Raw genomic sequence first — 22,532 nt, 5'->3', positions numbered from 1 at the left:
GGTTGACTCGACTTTCTGCTTACTGCCAATGCAGCCTCTCAAGGTGGGAGTGCTTGGGGCAACAGGCACGGTCGGACAGCGCTTCATCACTCTTCTTTCCACCCATCCCTGGTTTGTGATCCATGTACTTGGAGCATCGTCTCGTTCAGCAGGCAAACCCTACGCAACGGCGGTCAACTGGAAGCAAATCGCCTATATGCCCAATGTAGTCAAGGATCTCATCGTTCAAGAGTGTAAACCGGAGGCATTTAGAGACTGCGCTGTCGTGTTCTCTGGCCTGGATGCTGATGTTGCTGGTGACATCGGTGCGTTATTCGGTCTCTCGTTAATTCTATCTCACCTTTTGGTAGAAAGCGCTTTCCGTGCTGCTGAGCTCGTCGTTTTTTCCAACGCAAAGAACTATCGAAGAGATCCTCATGTGCCACTCATCGTGCCTCTCGTCAATCCAAGCCATCTTTCGATTGTCCGTCAACAGCAATTGCTCCACGAGCCTCCACTCCAGAAAGGCTTCATCGTCACCAATGCCAACTGCTCAACTACCGCCCATGTCATTCCGCTTGCTGCATTAGAGCAAGCTTTCGGACCTATTGACACCCTGATGGTCACCACCATGCAAGCCATATCGGGTGCAGGCTACCCTGGGGTTCCCAGCTTAGATATTATGGACAATGTTGTTCCCTTCATCTCAGGCGAGGAGGAGAAAATCGAGTGGGAAACGCGTAAAATTCTTGGCGGAATCGTCGACGTGGAACCAGAGCAACTTGTCGGAAGCAAGCCTCTTCAGCAGTTCGATTTGCATGCATCTACTCCGCTGAAAATATCTGCCGCCTGTAACCGAGTTCCAGTTACTGTGGGCCATATGATCAACGTGTCTGTCAAGTTTGCCCAGCGCCCACCCCCCTCACCACAACAAGTTTCTGAAGCGCTGCGCGATTACCGTTCGGAGGCTCTGTTACTGGGTTGCCCCTCTGCCCCGCTTCAGACAATAACTGTTCATGACGAGCCAGACAGGCCTCAACCTCGTATGGATCGTGGCCATCAGAATGGCGCTGGGGTGAATGTCGGTCGAGTGCGACAATGTCCCGTGCTTGACATAAAATTCGTAGTATTGGCGGACAACGTGAGCATTGGTGCTGCGACAAGCAGCCTCATAAATGCCGAGTACGCTGTTCTCACAGGGGCCATCTCTTCGTCGTAGTTGTCAGCATGTATCTCGTGACCGTGAAAATGTCTTCTGATTCTGCCCTCAAGGCAGCTGTTTTCCAGCGCCTTCATCCACACACTTACCTTGAGCGCTTTGTTGCCGAGAAATACAGACCTGACGGTCGTCAATTCGATGCTTGGCGCGATGTCTCTGTGAATGTGGGTAGGTATGTTGAGGTTGTTGCACGAAAGAAATGACTCCAGACAGGTTCAATTTCGACCGCTGATGGTTCCGCACTCGTTCGGTTGGGTGAAACGACAATTGTGTGTGGAGTCAAAGCAGAGATTGCGGAGCCTGAGCTCGATTCGCCTGAAGCAGGTTTTATCGGTGGGTCCATTATTTTGACCAGACACCGTTTTTTTACGACCCTGTTGATAGTTCCCAACATCGACCTTCCAGCGCTTTGCTCTCCCAAATTCAAACCAGGACCCCCAAGCGACGAGGCACAAGTGCTTTCGGATCGCCTGAATGAGGTGCTTTCAGGGTAAGCTATCTATTTCTATATACTTGTCATTGCAATTTGGCGCTAGAATAATCCCTCTCTCTTCCCTCGTCATCCGTCCTGGAAAGCTTGTCTGGGTTCTCTATGTGGATGCTACTTGCATCAACTACGACGGAAATGTCTTTGATGCTGCGCTGCTTGCGATGGTCGCTGCTCTTCGCAACAGTATGCTTTCTCTCTTTTTTTTTCTTCTTTTCTTACTCACTTGGACATTTTCTAGCCAAATTACCCAAAGCGATCTTCAATTCAGAGACTGAACAAGTTGTGTGTTCACGCCACGAGATCGCCCCCCTCCAAATCATCAAAACACCGACATCCATGTCTTTTGGTCTGTTTGACGCGTACGATTCGTTGCTGCCTGCAGACTCTTTGACTTAAAATTTTGGCAGAAAAACTTTACTGGCGGATCCGACCGCGTTTGAAGAGCCTTTGCTTGAGGCCTCCGTTTCGGTTATACTGGACGAGCAAAAACAACTGGTTTCTGTCTCTCAAGTGGGGCTCGTAGAGGACGAAAGTATACTCTCCACATGTATTGCCGCTGCCAAGCAGCGTCACACATTTCTTGTGCAGCAAATACCATGACGCGTTCCACATCCCATTTGCTTTTCGTAGCAAGGAATATTGAATTTCGAGGCGGTAGCTTATCAACATTAGGGAGCGATTACAGTCCTACATCGTTTTTCATTGACTTTCAAGACAGTAGCCTCCGCAAGGCCACCAATGAGGCTGCGGCTGCGGCTGTCGTCCCGGTATGGTTTCCCGGTTGAGTCCCAATCTCGGTGCCTGGGCCGTTAGGAATGGGATCAGCAGCGGGTGGCGGGATGATGTAGTAGCTGAAGAAGAGAACTTTGAAGGTGATGGCCAGTCCTAGATGGAGGGCGGCAATTATAATGATCAAAAGACGTGTAGGCTTTGCTTCGGCCTGCAGACAAAGTCGAGTCAGAACAGCAAGGGTGGAGAGGCTGGACAACATACCGTCGCAAGAATAGGATAGACGTTGCGAACAAGGAAGTAGCCCGACAACCCAAATGCAACACCGACGAGAACCCATCGCACAGAAGCAAATGGGAGAACTGCGAGTATCTTTGGTGGTGGGGGGGAGGGTTGAGTCTTCACAGGCAGCATAATATTATGACACTTACCGAAACCGGAATCCACACAAACATAGAATAACCCCACAGTGCGATGGCTTCTACAACAGACCATTCACCAACACCCAGGTATCTGAGCGCAATCCATAGAAGAACGGGCACTGCGAGACCATAGCTGTAAACTAGTGGTACTGCAATGGAAAGCAGGCCAAAATCATACGAAATGGCGGCATTGGGGTCTGATAGATACGCGGTGACAGAAGCAGCCAGGGAGGACGACAGGAAGAGTGTGAATATGAGTGTCGTCAGCGTCCAGAATGGGCCGTAGAGGTCTGCGGGGTTGAGATGGGTGGAGAGGTAATCTGACGTTGCGGACGTGGGTATCAATGTCGAGTAACATCGCTGTAAAACCTATCGCAGCTGAGTTAATAGCGCTCAGAAGGGTCGAAAAGACGCGCACCGTTTTTGTGTCAACGTCAAAGTAGCATTGATAATATTCTATCGTCCAGAATCCGCCAGAGGGTTTAGGTCGGTCTTGCAAGTAGCCTGTGTTGGAGTTAGTCTAGTGCGACAGCTCTATAGGTAGGCGACCGGCCTCTGTCCGTGTTTCCCAACCCTGGGGATCGCGCTCCGCTCGGATGGTCATTTGCATCACCCAGGAATGCTACGGAGTGGATAAACAGCCATGACTTTTTATCAGGTGAGTCGACTTGCATTTAAACTGTAGTCCCTCTGGCCCTTCTTCTAGACGGTCGTCTGCATCCACCGCGACATACGCCATTATCGAAACCTTCTGTGAGCTGAACCTCGTTGAGGAAATGCGATCAGGTCACACGTTACGATCATCATGTGGCAAATACGGTCACGTGGACAGTCGTCCAAGACGCGTCTACAAAAATTTTTATCTTGATTGATACACTGAATGATAGCTATGGTAATGAAGATATGCAAGGGTCGTAATGAGATAAGTAAGAGAGCATGCACGCAAAGACCATTACATTGTCTAAATCGTCGTCAAAGCTTTACCGTAGGCTGTTGTTACACTTTTTTGTCGTCCATCGACGTCATGGCGCTGTTTCGGTTCGTGATGACCGCACAAAGTCGGTGAAGTATTTTCGGAAAGCACGCGAGTCAAGGTCGCGGAGTTTGACAGTGAAGTCAAGGGCAGATTGAGGGGGCCAGCCTTGTGAGGGTAGAAAGACGCCGAGCATATAATCGTATGCTTCTGTACCCCGAGTCCTAGACACACTTTGGAGCAAGTTGGCGATCTCGTTCAACACTTGGCTATGGCCAGGGTCTTTGGAATTGAATTGCGGAACGGATGGGACCTGGAAGACCGCGGGAAGAATGCGCTTGTAGATGTACTGCTCAAAGCCAGGCAGTCCAACCTTAGGGTCAGCTCCTTCATTGATCGATCCCCAAGTTGTTACGGCGCGACCCAAAAATTGGACAGCAATCCGCTGGCAGACAGGGTCCGAGAGATCGCTAGCTATCTGCAGCATGCTCTCCATCAGCGCATCGAAACGGCTCTGATTACCTGCAAAGGTGTGTTGGAGGATTCAATATGTGTTGCGGAAACTCACGTTCTGAGGTGAAGACAGTTAAAATTTTCGAGTTCATGATAGCGTTGAGGAGGGAGAGGTATGCCTTTCTTGTCTCCAGGTGCATTCTTTGCTCGTCCGTCCCACTAATCGGTTGGGCCAAAAAACCGGTGATGTGGCTGGATAATGGACCGATGAGTTCGTCGAGGACAATGAAGAAATCCTCCTGTTTAACCATGAGACGACACAGTGAGGGTAACCTCATGAAATCAAGCTGACCTGGAGTTTATGAATAAGAAGTCCGATGAAGTTCAGGAAGTCTACAAGCTCCGTTGGCTCAAATTGTGTCAGGAGATTGGCCATAAGTTGTGGAATAAAGTGTGCAATATTCGGGCCCGCTGTGGCGAGGATGCGAGTAAACGCAAATCGACTCTACACAAGATCAGTGTGACGTGGGAAAAAGTCTACAGCGCATACCGCTTCGCGAATGTCTTTGAAACGATTCATAGCCGCAAGGCAAACAAGGATGGCCTGCGCGACCTCCGAAAATATTTCGGTGGGGAGCGGAATATACCCTGGAAGCACAGGGTTTGGATAGTCCGGAAAGCCTTTAGAGATGTTCCCTAGAGCCATGATTGCATGATGAACCTTGGCAATGGGAATGATGTCCTGGTCGCCATTGGACTGGAAAGCTTGGAGGTTGTCCGAAAGTTCAGACATTAGTGGCTTGACGAATGACAACAACATGGCCGCAAGCTGATCTGGACTTTTGTATAGCAGAGAGCAGAGCGAGCCAACAGTCTCGAAAAGGTAAAGTTGCGATTCGAAAGCCGAACTTTTGATAATTTCAGAAAGGGGGTCGTTGGACGAATCAGAATCGTCGTCGTCTGGCGACTGGACCTCAATCGTCAAGAGATCCCGGAAGCTGTTGGCAATGGAAGCCGCAACGTCTTCAGGAATGTCAACTCTGATTTCCTTGACGAAGCGGTAGAACAAATAAAACACCCGGGAGCGATGATTCGAGTCTTGATTGTGAATTCCTCTGCGGGATCAGGGTTAATTTGAGATGTGCTAGAGCGGTAGGTAAGCTACCGGGGGTCAATCATCGCCTCCAGCGTTGGCATGATATATTCCTTTCGAACCTTGAAAAAGTCGGGGTATCGGGCGACAGTCTCGAAGAATTGCAGGCCCACGATGCGCTTGGGATAGGAAGAGATGTTTGCTTGGAGGAGACCAAGAAGCATTTCCCCATGCGGCGTCAGTGGATATATAGAGTAGTCCACCGACTTCTTCTTGTCCTTTTCAAAGGCGGGAGTGACGCAAAACGCCGTGCGACCTTTGCCTCCGCCTGATAGCATATTAGTGTTGCATATTACCGCATGCGCATACCCACCTTTATTGATCTCCCCAAAGATGTAGACTAGATAGACACCAAGCTCTGCGTCATTCCATTCGACCCTCGCGCCATTGCGATAGGCTTCGCTGGTACTCCTCACAAGCGTATGAAATGCTGTCGCGACAAGTCCTTCATCGAGGACGTGGACTGAATCAAGTAAGCTGAGAAGTTCCTAGCGAAAACACGGTTAGAAAGATAAAAAGAGCGTGGCACGGCTAAACCACACTTTTCGCACAGCTTCGAAGCCGGCAATATCGTCCTCGTCTGGGTCATCTGGATCGACCTCCTCGTCCCATTTCTCCTTGGTTAGCGTAACTTGTAACAACGAAGCTAGGAAGGAGCGTTTTCCTTCATCCAAAACTGCCGCTGAAACCTTTTTCGCCCGCTTGTACTGATAATTTCAAGGTTTTAGATCCAGGGAATATCCTGAGGAGCGCCCTACTCACACTGAGAAGTACAGCGCTCAACATAGGAAACACGGTATTTGATGTATCGTCGTACTCGTCTGCCATAATGCGAAGAGCTACGGGAAGGATCTGATTGAGCATTACAGTCGCTTCTGAGGAGACCGTGTCGTTGCCAGAGTCCTTAAAACTCAATGAAACCAAAAATGTGACATGATTAGAAGCTTACCTCGACGAGTTTTACCAGCTCAAGACCAAGAACATTCAACAATTTCCCCAGAAATTCACGATATATCTCTTCGCCCTCATCAGCCGTAGTCCGTTGCAGCTTTTCTGAACTGGTTTTTGCTTCTAATGCATCGATGACCTGATCTAATGCAAGCACCTTGAGCAACTGAAGCTTGTCTCCGGGCTCTTTGAGGCCTTTGGCAACAATACGAGACAGAGCAGTCGATGTTGCGAGTCGCACAGAAAGGGAAGGGTCAGCGAGGAGCGTGAAGAGGAGTGGAACGGTTGTCGGCGTGACTGTAAGGTTAATATCGATCCATCCTAAGGGTATTCGGCGGTCAGAACTTCCACTGATTGTCTGATGACACACCAACATAGGATGAAAATGTCTTGATTCCAATTTCCACGAGTTCAGTTGGGGAATCAGGGCCAGCTTTATCACTCTTTTTCATGATATCGACGCCTTGAGCGACAAGAGTCAAGACTGCTTCATTGATCCCAGCAGCGTCTCTTTCACGGACGGCATCGCGCACACGAGCATCGCGGACATGGCGAGCTTGATTAAAGGTCCTGGCAGCTTTAAGAGTCTGATCGGCGACTTCTCCAGAGACTTCGAGGATAATACGGAAGAATAAGATTATTATATGGCGATTGAATGCTGGTGCAGAGGCTGAAGACGAAGACTCGGCTGGGCGCATGAGGGAGAAGAGATCCGCGAAGAAAGTTGGCCATTGGCTGATGTAGGAGCAAAGGAAGAAGAGGGTTAGAGTGTGCGAGAATTTGTTCCGGAGATCTATCGGTCATTCAGCGTTCGATAGCGCGTGGACGTGGAAGTGAAATGGTCGTACAGGGTAGTGTGGCCTCAGCGGGCCCATAGACGTATTCGCTTTGGATGTAAGAAAGCAGGCCTTGTTGAATCGTTCGAAACGAATCGTCGTCTAATGACTCTAGTCTGTACAAAAAACTTAGTGGCTGACGGATCGGTTAGACATCGTCAAGACACACTGGCGGTCGAAAAAACCCTCGAGGATTCTGAGGGCAAAGAATCTAGCTTCGGGCGAATATTTCCTCGATCCATCTGCCCCGGTCTCGACGAAAAGCGTCATAGCAAGTCTCCAAGTGGTTTCAGCGTTGTTTTCGATTGATTGGAGGTAGTCCAAAGCTTGTTGTTGGAGGGCATATTGAGCTGGATTGGAAGCAATGCTGATTGCCTGCACGATTCGTTCTAATTCCTGCTCCATTGTGGTGGAAACTGGGTTTGCTGTGGGTGGCTAACCCACAGCGTGTCGATGTAAGTAACGGAAAGATCGCGTTTGACAGGCGAGGGTCGCGTGCTGTCAAAACACGGCTTATTTGTAACCTCAAACGCTTTTGACTCGACTCGTTTCTTTCACTTTCGACTTGACTCCATTCAAAACTCTACAACATATAGATCTCTGTGAAGTGCTATCGCTACCCGCCCTGTGAGCTCGTCGAACGCCAATGCCTGGGTGTGATGGAGCATGAATGGTAGTGCCAAATGCTTGCCAAACAGAGGCTCAAGAAGGACCTGATTTGAGGAGGAAAAGAAGACGGCTTTCATTAATGTATAGTCATCACTTGTCCATCGTCTTTCTAGCCATATAGCCCTTAGGCCGTTCTCCCCAAGGCACACAATCTCAGCTGTTGCACTGGGATGCGTCTGAAATTGGCAGGTTTCAACAGGCCTTCCATCCGCGCCTAGAGAAAGGCGGAAAAAGTTGTCCTTTGTGTTAGTTGTCAGGGAATGGAAAGACAACCCAGAGATGCACGCGATCCGGTGAGTTGAATCAGCACAGAGGTTGTATTCGATGCCAGGAAAAGCCTGGCTTTGGTATTCTTCGATTGCGTCACCAAGATCTATTTCGATGCTCTCTGTAGGTCCTTTTTTGCTCTCCAATATGAACAATGGGAGCTCGTAGGTCTTGACAACGAATGTAGATTGTGCCAGGTATGTGAGGATGATCTGACAAGGCTCTTGCACAATTTGCGCTAATTTGAACTGCAGTTGTGAGAAGCCCTATGTCGAACATCAGAGGAGAATAATGAAAATATTTCCAGGCTCGCCTCTGGTAGATGCAGATGGACCAAGCATCGGGTTTTGGCCACAGTATTGACGATAAGAAGCTGTGGGGCAAGCACCGAATGAATTCCGATCGCAATCAGATGCGAATAGACGTGAACCTCGTAAAACGGGTCTGGGTCAACTCTGCTTATATTGTAGACCATCTTGAGAGATGCTGGAGAAAAATCCGACTCGTCGGACAGCATGACGGAATATGCAGACAACTGAGTCCCAGACTTGATTGTCGAGATCAGTGCAAGTAGGATTTGTTCTTTGCGGGAGTCCAAGCTGGCTGCAAACCTGAGTGGTGTAGTCGAGTCCTCAAGGTCGGTTCGCGCGCAAAGCACAGCTCGTTTGGCTATAACACGCCACACGGACAACGATGGCAGATGACGGCGAAGAATGACAAGGTATTGGCTCCCCAAAAGTTGCATTTGTAAGATATTCTCTATGTCTCCAATTCGTGTCATTTGGCGGATCTGTGGGTTGTGTCGTTTCCAGTTATTGTCGATGCGAAGCGCGTCACGGGTTGCCTTCTGCAAGATGGGTGCGGATAGTTCAGCAGCATCGACGTAAGGATCGATGTTGAGTGGGAGGTCCGTTTGTCGTGACAAAACTTGGTGCCATAGATACGAATCGAGAGTGTACTCGTGGAGAACACGACAGACCTGCATTGTTTGCCTCTGGTCTACATTGGAATAATAGAGCAGACCTGGCTGAGATGGAGGAGGTCTGGAGCGGATAGCTGGAGAAATATGGCAAGCAGAATGTCGTTTGGCAGTGCCAGGATACTGGAGACCATCGCAGCTGTTGAGCAAGCCCGTTCCGGCCCGGTTGCCGAAGTGACTGTGCTACTTAAGCGGCCTCCTCTCTTTGTGACCAACACCTTTACTCACAACCAACATGGCGGAACTCGACAGTCTATCCGACTCCGAGTGGCTCGACCTGGCCAACGAGTCCGACTCCGACTCCTCCCTTACGGACAGCGACAACGACCAAATCAGCGACGGCATCTCATTGCCACCGTCTCGCAGGTCGTCTATAAGCATTCCCAGCGACGCCGATGGTGAGATCGAAGCATGGGAAGGCTTTGCGGACAACCATGAAGGCGAAACCACCAACTATCCTCTCACTGCAGCCCAAGCTCTTTTCAGTCGTCCTGAAGAAGAGGTGGTCACAGCGGGTCTTGACCAGAGCATGGTCGGCACTCTTAGTGCCTCTCGTTCAAGTTCGCTGGGTCACTCCACGGTCCACAATTCCATTCGAGACTTGAGGCTGTCATTCCCAGACCCCATCACTAGTTCCCGCGATGAGCTCAATCGCTCTTACGAGGCAGTCCCCATCCCGGAAGCACCCGGTACCACAGACGATGTCTCCAATTCGCTCGTGGCCGAAGTCGCTCCTGCCCCAGTGGCAAAGATTACGCTTCAGGACAGCGTTGTCGATCACAGCCCCATCATCTGGTCTGATGGCCTCTCCTTCGATGTTGTCCTCTATGGATCCACCACACAATGCCGCGAGTTTTCCCAGTGGTTCACGCAAACCATGTTTCTGTCTGGAGGCGACTTTGCAGCCGCTGTAGGTTTTCCTCTTCGTCCCTCTTCTGACTGATTTCATCATGGCATCCAGCCGAGTCCACAGTCTTTAGCTCGGCTTTCGATGGCTGTCATATCTTTGCCATGCTCTATCGCGCTTTCAGAACATACTCTTTATCTCCCCGTCGTATTGGAAGGTGCTGACCTATCGCAAGTCCCTGAGAATTTTAAACTGCTTGACATCCCTCCTCTCCGAACACTACACCTAACCCAACCCGTTACGCAGCAATATTTTATAGACAGTCTTGACGCCAGGGCACGAGTTGACGTTGCCACTGTTCGTGACCAGCTCCTGCCTGTCTTGCAACCTCAATCGAAACGGCCATCCAAGCTGACCGATGGTTTCAAACCAGTACATGCAGTGACTATGTGAGTTTTCTTATTGCTCTTAATGTCACCTTACGACTCCTAGTGTGGCATTGGTCTACATTATCGCGAGTTTCGTTGGAAATACGATGTACCGTCCATCGACCATCACATCAACGTCCCATACGAGCACTCTTCCTCCCACCCAAACAACTCCGTCCACGTTTTGGGCCATGTTTGGAACTACACCGAATTCGTCAATTGCTCCCCCGATATCGACCACCGCAGTAACGAGTGCGGCACCAATGCCTTCAACACTGAAGGACCTCGCTCTCGCAGTTTTCAACCCGGCAACCACCACGTCCTCTCTCCATTCGGTCGCATCCTTGCCATCGGAGGTTTCTAAGGACCAGCCCACCGTCAAAGATGAAGTGAGCGTCAAGAGCAACACCGATATAATTGTTCGGCCACAATCATCGCTCTCTAATCCTGTTGTACCGAGGTCTCCACCTGCGTCCACACCCGCTTCGCCCCAGACCGAAGCAAGGCGCGCCAAACGCGCTCCCGTACTTGTCGAGGAAGCCGTTCCAGTCACAGCGTTGAGTCTCAAACTTGAATACTCTCTTTCAGAAGTTGCCGACGCCACGATGAAGGCACTGGAAGCAGTCCTTCCATGGGATCTCCGAGAGCTCATGTTCGCATTCGATGAACTATTGCAGGCGATTAGTCACCAAACCGCCTTCTTGATTCAAGATACCAAGAGTCAAGTGCGAGTTTTACGAAACCGTCTTATCCGGCGGAATGAACGGGCAAAGCAACGCGCAAGAGAGTTGCGGGAGGCTGGAGAGCGTTGGGCGTTTGTTGCAAGAACCAATTTTCAGAAGCGAGCCAAGGTCGCATCAACCAGAGCTCACTATCTCAGAGAGAGATTTGTCTCCACGTCCAGCCATGTCTGGAAAGCGTATGCTCAAGCTCGTGGAGAGTGGTCCGAGAAGCTAGAGACCAAGAGAGCCCAACGGATGAAACGAACTCATGGTGTTGGCTTGTTTGCCACTCTGAAACAAAGACGAGAGAGTCGCAGGCAGAAGAGGTCTCGGTAAACGGTTGTAATTATAATATTAGTTAGTAGGTAAGTCCCATGTACTATGTCGAATATGAGTAGGGCAGTTGGTCTAGTTATGTAACCTGTTTTGGAAGCTGTCACAGCTTCGGTGTCAGCGCTGTCTTGGCTCCGTTTTACCTTGATGAGCGCCTCTGGTCAACACTCATATTCACACTCGAGTCATATGAGTCAACACCACTGGATATAAGCTTTGAATCTCTGCTGCGAAGCTCAGTTATATCGCCATGACCCATGTGCCTTATCCGTCTACCCCTGGGTTCAATAACTTCAAGGTTGACTATGTTCGTGCGCTAGACCGAGCCATGGGCGATGGTCCACGACCGCCAACGCGTGCTACCTTCTTTGGCACAGTCAAACTACATGGCAGCAATGCTACAATTGTGTTTCGGAATGGGAATAAGACCGCAGCGCAAATCCAATCTCGTTCTTGGATCATTGAAAGCACGAAAAAGGACAATTGTGGCACATTCGCGCTGCTGTCCAAAGCTCCGCTCCACAGGCTTGTAGAGCAAATTCTGAAGACGAGGCAACAGGGAGATGCATTCACAGAGATTTATATTTGTGGCGAAATTGCAGGGAAAGGAGTTCAGAAGGGAGTGGCAATAACACAATTAGAGGTGAGGAGCCACAGACGCCTTATCATCAAGCGCTGAACGGTTTCAGCGGTTCTTTGCCATTTTCAACATTCGTGTTGATGGACACTGGGTGGATTTGCGTCAATATAAGGATTGCGCCTTACCCGAGCACCGAATTTACAACGTGGCTCAATACAAGACCTTCGAGGTCGATATTGACTTCCGTGCCCCGACCACACAAGTCCATGACTTGATGCAGAAATATACGGCTGAAGTTTACCTGGAATGTCCATTCGGTCACGCATTCGTGGACGCTGCGGGCAAGTCCGTGTCGGGGAATGGGGAGGGTATCGTATGGTAAGAGCCGTCTCTCTTTTCTTGTGCTTTGCTTACATAGCAAACAGGACGATGGTGCGCTCGCCTTTTCTCGACGAAGAGAATGGACGTGGCTTCGATGATACTCTACTCTGCAATTTCAAAACAAAGGGGGAGACATTCTCTACGACCGCGTACCAACCCAAGGCGAAGATTGACCCTGCCATGGCTGAGCTTGCCTCAGATTTTGCGAAGTATGCGTTGGGAGAACGGAGACTGGAGCAAGGCATCGAGTATCTCGAAAGCGAACAGGCGAGAGAAGGCCAACCGCAGGACGGGTACAACTTGAAGCTTACCGGCGCCTTTATCAAGTTTGTAACAGAGGATGCGATACGAGAGGAGAGGAATGAAATGCTCAGGCTGGGAGTGGCAGAGAAGGATGCGAAACGGGAAGTTGGGGCTCGTGCCAAGGCTTGGTTCCACAAAAAATGTGAAGACGTTGTTAATCGGATAGTCGCAACCTGATGACTTCAACTTGGAGTATATATGATGACGCGCTCGTCGCTCAATTCAGTCTACTGTGCACGTGGCCGTGTAAGACTCTTCCACCTCCGTTGACCACCCGCGCAATGGAGTTGCACGTCGTTTATCGAATACTACGCAAAATTTCAGAGTGGGCGAGCGTTGATGGCTACTACTTCTCAGAAGTATACGTCAACGGGGAGCAAAGTGTCCCAAAAAATACGCCCATCATACTGTATGCGTTGCCTCAATCTTACTACCCTTTAACCCGCTACCTCTAGTACACCGTCTCACCACAACGAGCTTCTGGATGTGGGCCTCCTTGCTGCGACAATACCTCATCGACGGATGGTTTCGTTCTGGGCCAAGTCAACGACGTTCAAACACCCAGTACTAGGGCCAATCCTTGAATCGTCTGGTACGGTTTCCATTATCTATTCCAACTACATCTAGACCCATACAGGGGCCATTCCCGTACGCAGAAATCCGAACAAGGCAGATGCTGCAGCGTCGAATGCCGCCCTTTTCGACGCGTCTACTGCTGCATTGGGTCGTAAACAAGCACTCGGAGTTTTCCCAGAGGGGACCAGCTATACTGAGCCTGAAATTTCACAAGTCCTCAGCGGTGCTGCATGGGCTGCGCTAGAATACATGCGCTCTCGGGGCGATGGCCAGCCAGTCATCATTATCCCAGTCGGGATCGTCTACGAAGACAAGGCCAAATATCGAAGTCGTGTGAGTACTCCTTCCTCTCATACATTTGTGTTGAGCAGTTTTCCCAGGTTCGCGTTGAGTGAGCGTCCGTTTGTTGCTTACCGCTCTTTTGCTGACCCTCGTAGATATGGACACCCAATTGACATGACACAATATATGCCTCCATCCCTCTTCGAGTCCGATGACCTAGGGGCTGAGCGCGAAGTAGTCAAGGATGTAATGAGGGAAGTTGAGGAACAACTACGCGGCTTGACTATCAATGCGGCAGACTGGGAGACGTTATATGCGGCACGGATGACGAGGAACATTTTATGGACCGATGACAGCAATATCAAAATGAAGGATTGGCTGGCGGTCAGCCAAACGTTAGTTTTGCATACCGTCTAACTCTGTGCTGAAAGTTGGCCGTAGGCTCGTGAAACTTTTCTCCTCTCCTGACGATGGGGATTCAGAGCTCTGCGCCGTCAAAAGATCGCTCACCAAATACTTCTCGCTTTTGCACTACACCAACATCACTCACGGTCAACTCGCATCTCTAGCGCCAAACACTTTTGCTCGGCCAGGCCGCTGGTTTGTGTTGCGGTTCTGTTCCACATTCCTACGGACAATACTCAACCCATCCTTTATATTGTTTATTCCTCCACTAATTGCTCACACCCCTGCATATTTGTTGGCAAACTTGACTTCGTACTTGGCACCCCCCGGAGAAGAAGAGTCGAGGTCGCAATTTAAAGTCTTCTTGGGAGGCTTCGGGACCGGTCTTGGTGCTGGATTAAGCAGCTATTGGACCACCAAATTCCTTTCTTCTCGATTTGTCATTGATGGCGGTCTTCGCAGTAGATTTGCGTTATGGTCGTTGACTGCCTGGTTGATAATCCAATGGCATGTAGTGCTCATTAATAGTGAGTTGCTCAGCGTTCATTGTTTGCATCACTGAAAGTTGCATTTGCAGACAATTACAGGAGGCGGGTTATTTCTCTTGGTTTTTGATTGGCGACTAAGGCATGAGATCAGGCTCAAGCGTCTTGGGGCTGCATTCAAGATTATGTTGGGCATGCTGCAGCCACGCACATGGGATCTCCCCCTCTCAAAATTAACATCTTATGAACGGCCTCCAATCCCAGCGACTAATCCATTCCTCAAAAACCAGTCATCCGGAGAGAGTTTGGGAGGCAAGGCGTGGTTAAAGGCTCAGCCACCGTCTATATCGCCAAGGAGAATGGTGGTACATTTGTTAGAGGCGCGACAAAGCGCAATAGAGGCACTGGCCAAATATTTCAAAGACAGGCACGGCCCAGAGGAGAGTTTGCTCGTTGAACTAGGTGCTACCTTCCCAACTTGTTGATTATTACATAATCGGCTTGGGATATGAACGACCTCGTGTTACGCGTGTTACCCCGAATGGATCAGCGGTGGTTGTTTTTTGATTCTCATGAGGCTGCCCTGCATCCCTCTGAGCTTACTGCTCCTCTGTCAGCTCTTACTCACCGATGCCGCACAACAATGCCATCTTCGACCACACAACCAAATATTGACTTCTCTCGGCTCCACTAAGCCCACGACTTCGCCGGCCGGCGCGTCAAGCAAAACAACAGCTTCCAACGGGGCTCCGACCCCGTCAGGGTCAGCGACGCCCGCTCCACCCACTCCGTTCAATTATGGGACTACACCGATCCGCGGCGTCAATCTGTGAGTGTCAAAACAAAGTACTTCCGTGAATTTGACTTGAATTGTCAGCGGCGGCTGGCTTGTACTCGAGCCATGGATCACACCGAGCATCTTCAACAACACTAGGAACGATGCGATAATTGACGAGTATACGTTTGGCCAGATGCAGGACGCTCAAACAGCGCTAAACGTGTTACAAAAGCATTGGGACACAGTATGTCGTCATTCTGGCAAAAAAATCGGATGAGTGAGAATCGTCCAGTGGATAACAGAAGACGACTTCAAGGCGATCGCAGCAGCTGGCCTAAACCACGTGCGAATACCAGTGGGCTATTGGTCTGTCCCGTTAACATCATCGGACACCCACGGGAACACCAGTCCCGCGCCGTATGTAGCTGGCGCGTGGCCTTATTTGCTTAAAGCACTTAACTGGGCTCGCCAACATAGTGTTCACGTTATCATCGGTGCGTTACCCTGTTCATCAGCAACTTTGGTTCACCTTCGTGAAAGATTTGCATGGCGCGCCGGGGTCACAGAATGGTTTCGATAACTCTGGCCAGCGCACCTCTAATGCGCAGTTCATGAACAATCCCGCCAACATCACCCGTACTATCGACACCCTCCGCTTCATCGTCGAAAACATCGGCGGAATGATTGACGTCATCGAGCTACTAAATGAACCAGCAACTTTTTTGTCTGACAATTACCCCTCTGTTCTCCGACAATTCTGGAAAGACGGCTATTCCGCCGTCAGAGATGCAGTGGGAACGGGTCTACGGGTATGTCAGATAAACCAGCGCGGCCGACTCACAACTTTCGCAGGTTATGATTGGCGATGGTTTTCAGGGAGTCGACGTGGGTGCACTAACTGTTCTATCATCCTATATTGGCTCACTCATGCAGTCTTGGACCAATTTCTTGACGTATCCGAGTGCTACTGGGGTTCTAATGGACTATGTGTGTCGATTTTTCGCACAATCTATTCGACTAACTGGATGCCAGCACGAGTACCAAATTTTCAGTGTTCCTGAGCTCGCGCGGTCTTTTGATGACCATATTAGTGTATTCTTCTGGCTCTTTTCTATTCCCGGCTGATCACTGCTGTAGTTTGCCTGTGGCAGCATGGCTGATCTTACTTCTTTTGCGAAAAATAACATTTGGACTGTCGTCGGAGAGTGGTCAAATGCCCCGACTGACTGTGCATTGTGGTTGAACGGGCGAGGAATAGGAGCGCGATGGGATGGGACTTGGTATACGCCCAACACGCCGTTTGGGAGCTGCACAGGTTGGACTGGCCCCTTTTCTACATTCTCAAGCGATTACAAGACCTTCCTTCGGAAGTGGGTATCAATTCCTCTATTGACCTTGAACTGATCCGTCCAGGTACTGGGAAGTGCAGACGATGATGGGCGAGAGGGTTCAGGGCTGGATATTCTGGGTGCGCAGCTTGTTCTTAATTTTGTGGCTTCACCGCAGCTGATCTTCTCATCACAAGACCTGGAAGGTGAGATCTTATACGTTCGCGGTTTGGCTTTACTCAGCTATTGTAGACTGAGATCGCAGACGAATGGAGGTATGGGTTTCCGATGTTTGTTCAGGTTGGTCTTGATAAGTTTCCGCAGTTATCAGAAAGGGCTAGAAGGAGGCTGGATACCTCAGGTATGCTTTTTTGTTCTCTCGTTGCTCGTTTACCGAACTGCCATTCAGGACCCTACAAATAGAATGTATCCTAACATTTGCTCTTGACATTCTTATGTACAACTAGAATTACTCCTTATTCAACCTGTAGCGCATAGCACGATAATCAATGGACCAGAGATGGGACTCTTATTTGGCGTTAGTAAGCGACTGGTGGCCAGTCAGGCAGACTTGTGAGCGCTGCATTCGACGCTTCGCGGACGCGCGATTTACTGGCCATGTCAGATGCTTGCCTGTAATTGGCAAAGACTTCGTGCATCTGGAATGACGAAGCAGCCACAGAGTCTTCCGACCGAGTGAGTTTAACAACACGGAACAAAGGAAAGGGAGCTTGCCATGATTTGATTCAGCATCTTTGGCCATCTGGGAATGGAGTTGCAGTGGATCACAGAGCAGACAAGTCAACTCACAGCCTGTAAACGAGTGATTTCTTGCTGGAGCTGTCCGGGAGCATAATAAGTGGCGTAAGCTAATTGCTGTCGTAGTTGGGCAACGTTTCCGAGAATATCTTTCCTCCGCGCCTCCCAGGCATCTTTGAGACCATCGAACGTCACAAGGAGTTGTTTCCATGTCCCGGCATCCCAAGCCTCGACACCAGCTTTGTTCACCTTGATAAATTCTCGAGGATGGAGTTGCCCGGTAGGCTGTGTGGGGCAAGTCAGTCACCTAGGCTGATACGATCGGTCTGTCGCTTACGCACCGATACAGAGGTGGTCGCCGTTGGTGAAGTGGCAATGAGACTACTCGAATTGGAGGGTTGAAGTTGGGGCGGGGGTTGAGCAGAGGCGTAAGTGTCGAGTTGACCTAGTTGACCGTATGGATCGAATTGGGCAACATAACCGGGACTGTTGAGCTGATTCTGGACCGGGTTATACGCGGGAGACACAGATTGTGGTGTCTGGCCCTGGAGGTAGCCGTAGCTACTTCCGCTCATCTGCCCAGCAGCAAGTTGTTGGCCGAATGCACTTGTTGGCTGGAACCCACTTGTCGATGGTTGCACGCCAGGACTCATCATCCCAAAGTGTTGCTGTTGGAAAGGCTGCCCTTGCTGCTGGAACTGGGGCTGCGATTGGAAACCCATCGGACTTTGCGCGCTGGGTGAACCCATCCATTGAGTGTACTGAGGGTTTGGTAGAGGCGATTGTGAGGAAATGTCGGGATATCGACTTTGTGCGGGTGCGAAGGGGTTATTAGCCACAAAATCTGAGCCAGCCGGAGAATAGGGATTGTTCATAGTGGGAAGGAGTAAGCGAGGTCTGGCCGCAGTGCTTCCTAAATCAGCTTGATGCTGTCTACCCCTCACAGTTCTAACCCAAACTGCGAGTTGACTACCTGTCTGCTACTCCGACCCACTTTCAGCTAGACTCCCCATGAAATGTCTTTTGGACTCGGAACTGCCGACGACGAATGAATATCACCGGCTCGGTGATTTCTGCTCCGGTGCAAACCAACTTTAACCTGAACCATATGCCATCTTGTATGTTTTGTCGCCCGCAGTTTTTTTTTTTTCAAGCAGGCATAACATCCTTCAGACTACAAAAGAATTGTGCTTGCATCTCGTCCTGAAGGCGATATCGAGCCAAATACCTTCCGCACCGAACTCCATCCATTGTCTGGGTTGTCTGTTGGTGACGGGGAAATTCTAGTCCAAGTAACATGGCTTTCTCTTGATCCTGCCATGAGAGGCTACCTTCGAGATGCACGAAGCTATCTTCCTCCAGTCAAAATTGGCGAAACTATGCGGTCTCAAGGTCTTGGCGTTGTCATCAAGGCAGGAAATGGGAGTTCTGTTCCGGTTGGTCAAATTGTGGCGGGCCCATTTGGTGAGCCTATTCTTCTACGAGTGACTCTGCTGAAGCTCGCAGGATGGACGGAATACGCGGTCATGAAAGAGAAACAAGTCGACAAGATCAGGTCTGTCTCCAAAGTTCTACCAGTCTACGAATCTCTTACCGATTTTCAGTGTGCCAAAAGGTGCTCAAGACATCGACTTCCTCAATACTCTTGGTATGCCTGGTATGTTGTTCTTCCCGCCCTACGGCATTCTTGCTTGAACGCCAGCAGGTCTCACAGCCTATTTCGGCATCAAAGAGATTTGCGACATCAAACCTGGCGACAAGATGATTGTTTCTGGTGCTGCAGGTGCGGTCGGCTCAGTTGCATGCCAATTGGGAAAACGGGCTGGCGCAAAGGTTTACGCGATTGCTGGCTCAAAAGAGAAATGCGAATGGCTTGAGAGGGAGCTGGGGGTCGACCGTGCATTCAACTACAAAAGCACTTCGTTCCGGAAAGATCTCAAAGAGGTTGGTTATATCGATGTCTACTTCGACAATGTTGGGGGTCAGTTCCAGTTTCTCTCATTCTCCGTAAGTTGCCAAGTTTGAGCACCATATAGGCGACATCTTGGACTTGATTTTAACAAGGCTGAACATAGGCGCGCGAATTGCGCTGTGCGGTGTGTTTACCTCTTCTCATCTGCACATATTCTCATCCACTGTCCAACAGGCGCGATCTCACAATATAGTGGGTGAACTCCAACTGTCTTCGTTTTTTTAACGCTTCTTTAGACGCCGCAAAACCGAAGGGGCTTCAAAACTATCTAACTCTGATAGCTATGCGTGCCAAAATCCAAGGATTCATCATGTGAGTCCTTTTTTCACCTTGGTAATCCACTGTTGATGAGTTCAGTTTCGACTACACCGCCAAATTCCCCGCTGCCATTGAAGAAATGGCCGGTGCGCTGGCAGATGGATCTCTCAAGAGCAAGTTCCATGTCGTTGAGGGCATTGAACAGGCTCCTGTGGCCTTACCTTGGCTGTTCAGTGGGAAGAACAATGGGAAGCTGTAAGCAATATCTTTTGCTGGCATCCTATTCAAACGTTATCATCTAGGCTTGTTAAGGTCCAAACTGAGCCTTCAGCCAAGTTGTAATAACTTGCCTATCTGCTCGAGATTGTATTATTCACACCGGATTTGGTAAAATATCCCTTGAAGTAGAAACTGTGCTAGATTCTGGTAGAATCTAGAACCAAATCAACCTATGGAGATTTGCCCAAAATATACATTTTTGAAACTGAGAATGATTTTAGTCAAATATATACTAGTTTTAGGCAGTCTGAGATGAAAACTATCTATGGGACTGAAACTATGCCTGAAATGGTTGATATCTGTGCACATATATTTGGTCATGATATCACGCACATCAAATGTGGCGAAACTGACAGTGAAACAAAGGATTTCACTGACAGTTTCAGCACAGATGATACAAAGGAAATCAGCAGTGGAGAAATGCATATAGATTCTCTTTGTTTCTATTTACATTTCTCCACTGCTGAAACTGTAGATTTACAGTACAATGAAATCATTGTTGAAATCTCAAATTTATTCATGCCAGAAATTGTGATTAAAACTGTCAGTATATACATTGGAGAAATTGTAAGAGATATTGTATGTATATCAGTGACTTGAGGGTCAACCCTCAAGTTAACCCTCAAGTCAACCCCAAGGGTCTGATCTCCGGGTAGACCCTACAAGTTCAGTCTCCAGCTACATATTTAAATACATAATTAGCATGAATGGGATAACAACTTTGTAATGACTTTACACAAACTTTCTAATAAATGTTACCAGATTGTAGGGACCCTTAATACATGTTACTATTCAGTTTAGACCTATGCTTCAAGGTCAATGGTTAAGTCAGAAAATGCAAATTACTGACCCAACCCTGAGTTTTCAAAACAGTGGTAGGGTCATATCTTAATGAGTTCTTATCCGTTCCTAACATGTTATATATGAGCAGGAAGGTGTTCAATTGGCCTATAAACTGGTATTCAACATAAAGTTCATTGTATACAAAACCACAGACTTTATTACAAAATATATTTTGACTATTAGATTGTTAACCCAATTACTTGATGGTTTCTAGGCTGTTCATCAAAAGTTGGATATGGTCAGAAAGGTATTTCCAAATTCTACAAACTTGATTTCAACCCTGATATGGTTGATTACAAAACCATAGACTTTCACTACCAGTCAAGGTTTATTGAATTGACTTCAAAATCCCAAGTCAACCAAATGACTCCATATTGCATATAGTAGTAGAGCTTCATTGATTGAGTAAGTGTTCAGTTCAAACCTATTCAAAATTTATAATAGTTGACTCACAAAAGGTGAAATACTCCCAAAATATTAGCTTTGTTAGTTTAGGGCTAGCCTGGCTCAAATAGTATTAACACTATATTGTTGTGAATTTCCCCTTCCTGTTCACTGCTTACCACTTGTATGATAGAGCACAGGTACAGGTCTGGGTCTATTTAACTTGACTCAGACCCTGACCCTGACCCTGACCCTGACCCTGACCCTGACTGTCAGGGTTCAGGTTGGGCTATGCAAGACTCCTCTTGAGGAACAAGTGCCTGGAACAGAATAGATGAATTGTCAGGCCCACAAGTATGGCGGGCGGGTTCAAGTCGAACCAAAAGGGCCCATTAAAGTCAGTGTTGAGTCTGACACATCTTTCTTGGTCACGTGCTTTCTATGTGTGCATTCCCCTATTAGGGTGTCTGTTCCTGTCATTACATACTGTGTGTTGCGGGCCTTCCGGTGGCCTGATACCAGTGCTGGAGAGGACAGGCCTTACACTTTGAACTTGAATGCGCGTTCGTAGGGTTGAGCACAGGTCCGGGTCTCAGAAGGCTGACCCTGACCCTGACCCTAACTAACCCTGACTCTTCTGGATATGAGTCCAACCGGGTCTGGGTTGACCCACGGGTTGCAGACAGGGAAGCAGAAGATATATTTGGAACAATAATGTCAACATAATATACATTTTGCTATATGATATTGGCTCAGATATAGTATATGTAGCCTATTCCTCAAGAATTTAAGGATATTGAATACAATCTACTCATATGTCACATGTCACTTGAGTGACTTGAGTGACATCTGATTTTTTTTGTCTCTTAAAAAGTCATAAAATCATATTTAGATAGGAAATTATTAAATCACAAAAACTTATTGGACCCTCCAGGTTGATTCAGAAAGGGTCCGGGTTTGGCCGGATTCAAGAATTGGTGTATCCTGACCCTGACAGACCCTATCCTGAAACCCTGCAAGTTGACCCTGACCTCTGCTCTACCCTACACGGTATTTGGTTCGGTCCAGTTCAGCTTCAAACTGGAAGGCCAAACCGGATGCCGCCATCGCTACATCCTGATCCTCTTCATTGTCCACATTTTACTCTTCCCTGGAAAGCACGAGTGGAGGGTTGAAGTGATAGAAGGTTTCATGTTAGAATGTATAAACGAACTGAGAGAGAGGTATATACCTCATTCATTATATGCATATCTAGATGTGCAAGATGAGGGTAGAGTACAACTCAGGTAGGGTTTGTCAGGTTCAGGGTCAGGGTACACCAACCCTGACCCTGACCCAGAGACCCAGACCTGGTTGGACCTATACACAGAAGGGGCAGGGTTTGTTAAGGTCAGGGTCTGCCTTTCTCTCAAGACCCAGACTCGGCAGCCCTAGTGCCAACAGTAATGTTATTGAAGCTATCATAATCAATA

At 48.8% G+C, this 22,532-nt stretch overlaps 7 protein-coding genes across 7 annotated transcripts; 4 read left to right on the top strand and 3 right to left on the bottom strand.

Annotated features, from left to right (window-relative positions):
- Window positions 1-7: 7 nt before the first annotated feature.
- Window positions 8-2,288, top strand: MIND_00242100 (Semialdhyde-dh domain-containing protein; the record flags this gene model as incomplete). The annotated part of the gene is made up of 9 exons (XM_037359304.1): window positions 8-305; window positions 351-1,060; window positions 1,107-1,120; window positions 1,179-1,366; window positions 1,412-1,531; window positions 1,583-1,688; window positions 1,735-1,871; window positions 1,927-2,047; window positions 2,096-2,288. The coding sequence occupies exons 1-9, from the start codon at window positions 29-31 to the stop codon at window positions 2,286-2,288; spliced, it is 1,866 nt and encodes a 621-aa protein (XP_037224399.1). The 5' UTR covers window positions 8-28.
- A 109-nt stretch (window positions 2,289-2,397) lies between these two features.
- Window positions 2,398-7,607, bottom strand: MIND_00242000 (Exportin-T; the record flags this gene model as incomplete). The annotated part of the gene is made up of 16 exons (XM_037359303.1): window positions 2,398-2,628; window positions 2,682-2,789; window positions 2,849-3,208; window positions 3,258-3,343; window positions 4,047-4,334; window positions 4,381-4,564; window positions 4,618-4,770; window positions 4,816-5,380; window positions 5,431-5,686; window positions 5,732-5,906; window positions 5,961-6,125; window positions 6,181-6,321; window positions 6,368-6,687; window positions 6,737-7,159; window positions 7,215-7,318; window positions 7,372-7,607. 16 exons carry the CDS (start codon window positions 7,605-7,607, stop codon window positions 2,398-2,400), a joined length of 3,795 nt encoding a protein of 1,264 aa, XP_037224398.1.
- Window positions 7,608-8,376: 769 nt separating this feature from the next.
- On the bottom strand, window positions 8,377-9,251 carry MIND_00241900 (F-box domain-containing protein; the record flags this gene model as incomplete). Its single annotated transcript, XM_037359302.1, has 2 exons — window positions 8,377-9,117; window positions 9,162-9,251. 2 exons carry the CDS (start codon window positions 9,249-9,251, stop codon window positions 8,377-8,379), a joined length of 831 nt encoding a protein of 276 aa, XP_037224397.1.
- Window positions 9,252-9,352: 101 nt separating this feature from the next.
- MIND_00241800 (uncharacterized protein) lies at window positions 9,353-11,450 on the top strand (the record flags this gene model as incomplete). The annotated part of the gene is made up of 3 exons (XM_037359301.1): window positions 9,353-10,027; window positions 10,079-10,413; window positions 10,457-11,450. 3 exons carry the CDS (start codon window positions 9,353-9,355, stop codon window positions 11,448-11,450), a joined length of 2,004 nt encoding a protein of 667 aa, XP_037224396.1.
- Window positions 11,451-11,697: 247 nt separating this feature from the next.
- MIND_00241700 (Glycoside hydrolase family 5 protein) lies at window positions 11,698-17,013 on the top strand (the record flags this gene model as incomplete). The annotated part of the gene is made up of 20 exons (XM_037359300.1): window positions 11,698-12,090; window positions 12,137-12,405; window positions 12,453-12,839; window positions 12,878-13,120; window positions 13,167-13,303; window positions 13,349-13,620; window positions 13,668-13,678; window positions 13,725-13,964; window positions 14,011-14,501; window positions 14,562-14,824; window positions 15,077-15,288; window positions 15,337-15,481; window positions 15,530-15,731; window positions 15,778-16,046; window positions 16,090-16,122; window positions 16,171-16,224; window positions 16,270-16,329; window positions 16,375-16,611; window positions 16,651-16,771; window positions 16,818-17,013. The coding sequence occupies 20 exons, from the start codon at window positions 11,698-11,700 to the stop codon at window positions 16,820-16,822; spliced, it is 4,044 nt and encodes a 1,347-aa protein (XP_037224395.1). The 3' UTR covers window positions 16,823-17,013.
- Window positions 17,014-17,104: 91 nt separating this feature from the next.
- MIND_00241600 (uncharacterized protein) lies at window positions 17,105-18,199 on the bottom strand (the record flags this gene model as incomplete). Its single annotated transcript, XM_037359299.1, has 4 exons — window positions 17,105-17,250; window positions 17,301-17,328; window positions 17,376-17,609; window positions 17,666-18,199. 4 exons carry the CDS (start codon window positions 18,197-18,199, stop codon window positions 17,105-17,107), a joined length of 942 nt encoding a protein of 313 aa, XP_037224394.1.
- A 173-nt stretch (window positions 18,200-18,372) lies between these two features.
- MIND_00241500 (PKS-ER domain-containing protein) lies at window positions 18,373-19,896 on the top strand (the record flags this gene model as incomplete). Its single annotated transcript, XM_037359298.1, has 9 exons — window positions 18,373-18,442; window positions 18,498-18,879; window positions 18,929-18,981; window positions 19,030-19,305; window positions 19,361-19,420; window positions 19,471-19,488; window positions 19,533-19,608; window positions 19,654-19,809; window positions 19,857-19,896. 9 exons carry the CDS (start codon window positions 18,373-18,375, stop codon window positions 19,894-19,896), a joined length of 1,131 nt encoding a protein of 376 aa, XP_037224393.1.
- Window positions 19,897-22,532: the final 2,636 nt, after the last annotated feature.

Source organism: Mycena indigotica, assembly GCF_014461135.1.
Source record: "Mycena indigotica strain 171206Taipei chromosome Unknown Mind.scaff0002, whole genome shotgun sequence".
NCBI classification, from domain to species: domain Eukaryota; kingdom Fungi; phylum Basidiomycota; class Agaricomycetes; order Agaricales; family Mycenaceae; genus Mycena; species Mycena indigotica.
Note: the sequence above shows the minus strand (reverse complement) of the source record. Positions and strands in the feature narration are given on the sequence as shown.